The following is a 9,110-nucleotide window of genomic DNA, read 5'->3' on the forward strand; positions in this document are numbered from 1 at the left end:
AGGCTAGACACTCAATCTAAAATTCGGCAGAGTTTCATCTATAATACTAACAAACCAAAAACCTGCAAACTCATTTAAAAGCATATACAAATCATCTAAAACTATCCTAATAATCAACTAAACCCTAAACAGAACCTGTATGGCTCGTTTATAACAAAAATACAATATTCTCAACTCATTTATACAATAACTTAACTAATTTTAATTTCATGATTAACAATTTAACACATATTATTAATTAAACTAATTACAATTTCAATTTGACAATTTCAATTAACCTAAACTAATCAAAACTAAACAACTTAAACATATTATTAAATTAATTACAATTTCAATTTGATAATTTTAATTAACCTAAACAAATTAAAATTAAACAACTTAAACATATTATTAAACTAATTACAATTTCAATTTGACAATTTCTATCAATTAACCTAAACTAATCAAAACTAAACAACCTAAACATATTATTAAACTAATTACAATTTCAATTTAACAACTTCAATTAACCTAAACAAATTTAAACTAAACAACTTAAACATATTATTAAACTAATTACAATTTCAATTTGACAATTTCAATTAACCTAAACTAATCAAAACTAAACAAACTAAACATGTAAGTATTAAACTAAAAAACCTACAACTAATTAGAACAAATTTCATTTCATAAATTAATTGCAAACTAATTAACTAATTCATTACAAATCAATTACAAACTAACTAACTAATTATAAACTAAACTACTAATCAAACTAAACTAGTAATCAAAATACTAATCAAATTATGAAAAATACCTAATGAAGCGGAGGAGCTGGTCGGAGGCTCGGGACAAGTCGGAGGAGCTGGTCGGAGAGGCAGCAGCGGAGGGGCTCGTCGGAATCAATCAACACGCAGAAATCAAAAGCCCCAAAATTCGAAACTTCAAACCCTAGTTCATCAAATTTCGGCCAAATGACTAACAAACCAAGGAAATCCGAACTCAATCCACAAATTCAAGCTATAACCATCACTAATCGAGTTCAATGAGCAACCAAAAACAATCAATTTCACAAAAATGATCTTTGAAATCCGAAACCCCAAATTTGAATTTCGGAGCTCAAAAATCCAAAATCAACTCGAGGTCAAGAATCCTCACCTTGTGGTAGTGGTGGCGGTCGGAGTGGTGGCTGCGACGGGGTGGCCGGAGAGAGAGAGGGTAGTGGCGGTGGTCCTCGTGACAGAGGCTGAGAGAGACAAAGGGTAGTGGCGCCGGTCGGAGGCTGAGAGAGAGTGGTAGTGGTGGCGGTCGGAGGCTGAGAGAGAGTGGTAGTGGTGGCGGTCGGAGTGGTGGCTGCGACGGGGTGGGAGAGAGAGAGGGTAGTGGCGGCGGTCCTCGTGACGGAGGCTGAGAGAGAGAGGGTCGTGGCGGCGGTCGGAGGAGCGTAGTGGTGGCGGTCGGAGGCTGAGAGAGAGTGGTAGTGGTGGCGGCGACGGGGTGGGAGAGCAAGAGAGACTCGGAGACAGAGAGAAATCGCAGAGGTTTTTTTTGGGTGTTTGAATGAAAACCCGATCAAGCTGCTGCTTTATATAAAGACTTTTGAATTTGGGTGCGACAAAGTCGCACCCACTGACTAGTGTCAGTGGTTTCGGGTGCGAGAATGTCGCACCCAATGACATTTTGTAAAAAAAGGGGGAAGTTTTGGCCGCCGAAAATTTTAGGTCATTTAGGTGCGACTTAGTCGCACCTATAACTTTGGAGAAAGTATTGGGTGCGACTTAGTAGTACCACACTTGTGGGTGCGACTAGTCGCACCCAAATTCAAAAAATTTCGCGAAAATTTTCTAGCGCTTAATTGATTTTTGGGTCCGACTATTCGCACCTGAAAGTCTTTTTGGTGCGACTTTTAGGTGCGAATAGTCGCACCCAAAAGTCATCCGCACCGGAAAACTGTATTTGTAGTAGTGAGAAAGAGAGATTGAGGGGGAGCGAGAAAGCGAGACTGAGAAGGAGAGCCACCGAGGGAGAGGACACGCGGCCGACAGCAGCCACCGAGACCAAGCATCACCTCGCGCGCGCGGCCGAGAAGGAGCGAGCGCCGCCGCGAGCACGCCGAGGACGCGGGAAAAGAGGGAGACGGCACCGAGGAGACTGGATTTCGGGAAGCAAGGTAAAGAAAATCTTCTTCCCCACTTCTTAATTCGGATTCTAGGGTTCGTTTTAGGAATTTGGGGGTTTTTTTATTTTAATTGAGTTTGATGGTTTGGTTATGTTTTGGAATGGATTTCGGTGATGATTCTTGTGGTTATGGATTTTTTCTTGGTTTTGGACGAGTTTGGTTGTGGTTATGGTTCCGGCCGTGTGATTGAGATTGGTGGTTTTGGGTTTCTTTGGACGAGTTATTGTTATTGTTCATGTGTGTTTGATGTATTGAAATATTGGCCGTGTGTTTGGTTGTGGTTTTGGTTCTTGGCCGTGTGTTTGGTTGTGGTTTTGGTTCTTGGCCGTGTGTTTGGTTGTGGTATTGAAATATTGAATCGTTGATGATTTGAGACTGATTTGTTGTGGATTTTGATTGATGAGTGGTTTGGTTTCGGTCGCGAGTTTTTTGTCGAGTTCTTAGTCTCGGTTTAGGTGGGCGTCATGAGTGGTTTGCGCGCTATTGTTTTCTCGTGCTTTAGCCGATTTAGGGATTTATTTGTGGGTGTTCAACTTATTTGGTGTTCAACTCAAAAGTACATATGTTTTATATTGCAGACTGATACAATATAAAATAGTTCAAAGTTGTATTGGTTTTTACACGGGAAGATTATGGTAGAAGAAAAGTGCGATCATTGTATTAGATTTGCAGGGAGAGGAAGAAATGCTCTTTTTGGGAGAGAGCGGGCATCTCGAGAAGTCCCGAAATTTTCTTTGTATTCCATTTATTATATTCGAGTATTTCCCACTCATAAAAAGATTTGAGTTTTTTTTACCGTTGCTGGAAACTTAATGTGCCTATATTTATTCCTGAATCAACATTAATAGCTTTCAGAATTGGCTCAACAATCTTTTATAGCTGCTTTATGTCAATCAAATTCTAACACTTTAATATGCGTTGCCTCTTTTGAGACTTTGCATGCCTGGAGTACGAACAAAAATGGGTTCAAGACACTTATCGCTGCGGAATACAATGGTGTTGAAGTCAAGTTGGTCCAGGACTTTGAGATGGGGGTTTCAAATAAAACTCTTGAATTTCTTAAGATGAATCCTATCGGAAAGGTGGGATCTTCTCTTTCTTTCTGTTATCCATTCCCTTGTTGTGTGTAAATTCCAAGCTTGTCTTCTCTTCTTGGATCGTCTTTGATCGACTACGTAAGCGATTTGTGTGCAATGTTAGCACTCTTTCGTTTTTTATTATTTAAGGTTCTCATTTAAGTTAAGCTCTATGTTGTGGAGCAGTTGATTGACTTTGCCTCGCTGGAAATTGATGCCAATTTTGTGTTTTGTTTCTATCTGGAATCGGGTTCTCTGTTTACCTTCCTCCGGTTTTTTTTTTCCTTGCACTTTTAAAAGTTAATAGGTTTCTTCATGATTGAGCTTTTCGCCTTATTATTCGACCTCTGAGGAAGCTACAATCTCTGCACTTCGAGCATGCCGAGGTTGAGTGAGCGCCGCCGCGAGCATGCCGAGGTTGTTTACTTTTCATTGAATCTGGGTTTTGAATATTGAGCTTGTCCGTGTGAATTCTTGGCCGTGTGAATTGTTTGGCTGTGAATATAAAACCAATAATCTGAGAATTGTTAGTTTTGAACAGCCTCTGTAAATTGACGTGGGCAGTTCAATACCTATTTAATTTGGATTTGTTGATATTTTTCCTGGAAATTACACGTTATGGGCTTTCTAAAATGACCAAGAACGTGTAAATCCGTTGAGATTTGAGTGAGTTATGAATTTTTTAAAACAGGGTTTTAAAGCTGGGAATTTTAAGCGCGTGTTTGAATTTTTGGCCGAAAATTGGAAAAAAATTAGGGTTGAGGAATTATGATTTGGGGCTTTTAATTTTTTAGATTAGTTTGATGATTCTGGAGTGTTTTGTGGCTCGGTTGGTGTTTGTGTGCATGTATTTAATTTCTTTTTATTTTTATAAATAAATTAAGAATCGAAGTCACTTTTAAATCAGGTGACAACTAAAGCATTGATAATAATTACGTTTTTCAAAGATTTAAAGTCACTTTATAATAGAGTGACGTCTAAAGCATCATTTCTTGGTGATTTTGGGTGCGACTTTAGGTGCGGAAAGTCGCACCTCAATGTCGCACCCGAAAGTCATGACTTTTGGGTGCGACTTTTCGCACCCAAAGACCTTTAGGTGCGGAAAAGTCGCACCTAAAGTCGCACCTAAAGGTGTCATTGGGTGTGACTTTTGACTTTTAGGTGCGAAAAAAAATCGCACCCAATGCTATTTTTTGTACTAGTAAATTGAGGGTTGCGAAAAATGGAAACTATGGCTTGTGTTCTTGAAAAAAGTGAAGTGTCCATTCTTTCGAGCTTTTCTTTTATTTACAGGCGTCTCGAGTTGAGTACGTGAGGTGATCCGTCTCATATTTTCGACGGTTATCATGTAACTGCTCCGAATTCGTGTGCGTAGTGGGTGGTTGCTCTTCGTGCTTTTCTTAGTACTAACCGTTAAGGTGAGCGTTTTATCTTTTATTCTGATTATGTACACGTGTTTGTTTTTTTTACTAGTCTTTGACCTATCAGCTTCTCTTCGCTTCGAAGTTCTGCTCGATAGGGGCCGCTCTTGACTTATGAACGAGTCATTCCTTATCTTTCATGAGTTCACGTGTCTATTTGAACCAAACTCGGTGTTGGATGTTCTCGGTTCTCACGACTCCGAGTAGTCTTCTTGGCCATTTCGGATTATGTGAGTAACAACAGCCTTCAGTTTCTAGTATTTAGCAAAAAATGGTAAGGAACTATATAATATAATCTTTCCAGGGCTTATACTTGATGGGAATTTTCTTAACTAAAGAAAAATTCTACACAACGCAAGCGAACGTGTCGTCAAGTAATAGAGTGCAAAAGCACGGATATCGATCCCACAAGGACTCTAGACTATTTTCGAAGCGAACTCACTAGCTTTCTTCACTAGTACAAAAAATAGCATTGGGTGCGATTTTTTTCGCACCTAAAAGTCAAAAGTCGCACCCAATGACACCTTTAGGTGCGACTTTAGGTGCGACTTTTCCGCACCCAAAAGTCCGCACCTAAAGGTCTTTGGGTGCGGAAAAGTCGCACCCAAAAGTCATGACTTTCGGGTGCGACATTTAGGTGCGACTTTCCGCACCCAAAAGTCACCAAGAAATGATGCTTTAGACGTCACTCTATTACAAAGTGACTTTAAATCTTTGAAAAACGTAATTATTATCAATGCTTTAGTTGTCACCTGATTTAAAAGTGACTTCGATTCTTAATTTATTTATAAAAATAAAAAGAAATTAAATACATGCACACAAACACCAACCGAGCCACAAAACACTCCAGAATCATCAAACTAATCTCAAAAATTAAAAGCCCCAAATCATATTCCTCAACCCTAATTTTTTTCCAATTTACGGCCAAAAATTCAAACACACGCTTAAAATTCCTAGCTTTAAAACCTTGTTTTCAAAAATTCATAACTCAATCAAATCCATTCGATAAACTCAACTTCGTTCGTGTTTTCTGACTGCTCTGCATTCTCCTTCACCTTTTCCAGCGCCACAGCTTCGATAAGAATATCCTGGTTTGACCTCAAGCCCAGGCTCTCTGCAATTGTCACCAGGATTTCTGAGCCAACTCCACCATCGTCCACTTGATCTTGTGCAGCATCTCTAAAGAGAGTAGACATTTGCTCATATCCCAGATGCCTAATTTTCTGCACACAGTGCTGCAACCAAACAAGCAAAGTTAGGCAGCGTAAATTACCATCCTATCGGTGGTTCTAATACAACTTAATGCTTGTGAACTATCCAGAAATTTGTTTAACAATCAAATAGATGTCTTGAGTTTTAAGACGTGCCTAGGATAAGCAAGCATAAGCCTAAAAGTAAGCCATGAACTAACCTAACACAAAACTATTTAGAATTAATAACAGACCGTAAACTCTAGGGAGTAAATTATATAGGACAACATAACATAAAAGAAAATCATATTCATGAGGAGAACGAGGTTCTAAGTATAGGCATCATTAACCTCGGAAGATAAATTCGAACTAGTCATGATCAATTCGAAGTAGAGTGAATGATGCATCAACAAAAAGAGTGAACACGGTCACAATAGATGAGAAGTCTGAATCCTGAAACCTTTAGATTTCGGGTCATTGTTTCATAGGAGTAGCCCATGGTCATGGATATCAAACTTACTGATGATATTATTATATAATTGCTGATATCCTATTTCATAAGCTACTACTATGAAACTAGCTATGTGTAATCGAGGATACCTTTCATTAAGAAGAAATATTCTACATTTTTTTAGTCCACATATTGCAGAACCTCAAGTTATAAGATGCTTTTTCTCTTATTGTAACATTATGAAATACTAGAGGTAAATACCAATAACCAATGGATATAACGATAATGATAACAAAGTTCTTGTTTGGTACCTCAAGAGACGTAGAATCTAATCCATCAGGAAGACCTTGATCAGAAGACTTAAGAAGCAGCAAGATATCCAAGGCTGCCGTCTGAATCTTAGATACAAGTACTTCACTTTGCAGTACCTGAAAAAACATTCAAAGAAATGAGCTTATAAGCCTTATACAGTTGCTTGAATTGAAGATTTATCACCCTCATATATGTATATATATATATATATATATATATATATATATATATATATATTGATACAATAATAACAAAATGTTCTACAACTACTAAATTAGTAAAGCCACGAGTGGATAGGATTCCATTATTCAGTACATGCACCTTGTTTAACAATTTTTTTAGCTGAACTAGACCCCAACAAGACCCAAAACTATTAGTTGCCATAAGCAATCTTAAGCATTTCCCACTGATTTTTTTTAATTATTTCCATTTCTTGTGACCCTGGAAATCTGGAAATCGGCAGAATCGATTATAAAAATCTATTCTAAACAACAAACAATCACAAGAATACTCACAGATCAAGGTCATTAAACAAAAGAAAATTGCTTCACAATTTTTTTTTTAAAGAAAAAACGGGTAAAGAAAATTGCTTCACATGAAACCTTGTTACTTACAAAATAAACTTTACTTGACAATTGCTGCAAGTTTTCAAACTGTTCCTTAAGATCATCAATAAAGCAACCTAGATCCTCAAACGTGTTTTTGAGATCTTCGCCGGAAGCTACTTCCGAGTCAATAATTGTATCAAGTACTGGTTTCAATAACTTCAATATCTCTTCTGCCCCGTGGTAATACTTCAGAACTGGTTCTGAGTTTATATTATCACATGAAGCTAAACAGAAAAAAGAGGAGATGTTACTGAGAAGTGCCTTTAAGATCGATATCTCCATTGCACCTGTGCAAATCAATCAAAGACATTAAATTGGTCCCATTAACATAATTGATGGTAGCCAAGAAAGAAAACAAGTGTTTATGGATTCAAGAAATGTGAATAGCAGGAAAGAAAGGATCAACCTTAATGTATTCAATATGTTAATTAAAAATGAAATAAAATCAAAGAGGTTGACTGAATTAGTATTGAACCAAAGAGTAACTTGTGCTAAGATACAATATAAATTATATAATGTCCGATTCCTCCCTAACACTCTACTGAAAATAAATATCATAAAAGCAAAGTACGATTTCCTAGCATATATTTTTCCTGGTAAAGAACTCCATAACCATGCCACGGGGTTATAAGACAAAGTACGAGACAATACCTTCTTCCGCAAAAACCAATAACTTCAAAAATCAAGGCAATCTTCACAACATTTCTTATGCTTGAGAACACGAAGTTATCCGATAAAATACTGGACCCTAACTAAGAATCAACACAAGCTCGAAATAAGCAGGTAGAGCTATCAGTTTTCACCTCAGAAGTCCTGCACAAACAGGTCCAACATATCAATCATTAAGTTGCAAAACCTATAATTTCCAAAATATACATCACATATCTTCTTAGAAATATACAGGCCAACGTATTCAATACAAAGCTGAGAAAAAACTAAAGCTATTTAATTTATTACCAAAAACGACAGTGAAAGATGAGTAAATTTCGTTCCAGAACTCATATTATCATGGCGGCTACAAGATTGTTAATTACTATCGATAATACACATATACTATACACACAGTTTTTATATAATCCAAGAAAATTTAGATTAAGGCACGCCAAGATTGGCAAAGACGATCTAAAACCATGATAACAAACTTAAGCTTGAAGAAAACATTTTTTTGACGCACAACGAAATGAATACGAAAGACAAAAAGCTACTAAGAAAAAAAATGGAAATCAATCAAATCCATAACCATAAGAATCATCACCGAAATCCATTCCAAAACATAACCAAACCATCAAACTCAATTAAAATAAAAAAAACCCCCAAATTCCTAAAACGAACCCTAGAATCCGAATTAAGAAGTGGGGAAGAAGATTTTCTTTACCTTGCTTCCCGAATTCCAGTCTCCTCGGTGCAGTCTCCTTCTCGGCCGCGCGCGCGAGGTGATGCTCGGTCTCGGTGGCTGCTGTCGGCCGCGCGTCCTCTCCCTCGGTGGCTCTCCTTCTCAGTCTCGCTTTCTCGCTCCCCCTCAATCTCTATTTCTCTCTCTCGGCCGCTCAGCCTCTTCTTCTTCTTTTCTTTTCTCTTCTTCTCTTTCCTTTCTCTTCTTCTTCTAATGAGATAGAATTTGGCAGAGTAAGTAAAAACAGGGAACAAAATTTTAGAAGTGAAATAAGAGGGAACAAAATCCCGCTTAATTTTCCAAATGTTTTGGACTTTTCGCACTCAAATTTAAAAAAAATTAGCGAAATTTTTTGGTTACTTCAGTGACTTTTTGTTTGTTTTGTGAACAAGATGAAATGTAAATAAAAGTGAAAACACTATTTAAACACAAGTTAAAAGGAAGGGGCGCGATTTCGTTATTTCATTGAGTCGGTCGGTCTTGGTACGATGAAAAAGCTCG

At 37.6% G+C, this 9,110-nt stretch overlaps 1 protein-coding gene across 2 annotated transcripts; it reads right to left on the reverse strand.

Annotated features, from left to right (window-relative positions):
• Positions 1-5,399: 5,399 nt before the first annotated feature.
• LOC149389755 (U-box domain-containing protein 2-like) lies at positions 5,400-8,633 on the reverse strand. Of its 2 annotated transcripts, none has more exons than XM_089623939.1 (5): positions 8,592-8,633; positions 7,868-8,029; positions 7,223-7,503; positions 6,608-6,724; positions 5,400-5,890 (listed from the first exon to the last, which is right to left on the reverse strand). In XM_089623939.1, exons 3-5 carry the CDS (start codon positions 7,496-7,498, stop codon positions 5,648-5,650), a joined length of 636 nt encoding a protein of 211 aa, XP_089480065.1. In that variant the 5' UTR covers positions 7,499-7,503; positions 7,868-8,029; positions 8,592-8,633; the 3' UTR covers positions 5,400-5,647. The 2 variants fall into 2 exon arrangements, with proteins under 2 accessions (XP_089480065.1, XP_089480066.1); XM_089623940.1 differs by having other exon boundaries at positions 8,020-8,029; positions 8,592-8,620.
• Between the last annotated feature and the right edge of the window lie 477 nt (positions 8,634-9,110).

The sequence above is a fragment of the Urtica dioica genome, chromosome 8, assembly GCF_054948205.1.
Source record: "Urtica dioica subsp. dioica isolate 48M chromosome 8, U.dioica_male_clone48M_v1_H2, whole genome shotgun sequence".
In the NCBI taxonomy this organism is placed as follows: Eukaryota; Viridiplantae; Streptophyta; class Magnoliopsida; order Rosales; family Urticaceae; genus Urtica; species Urtica dioica.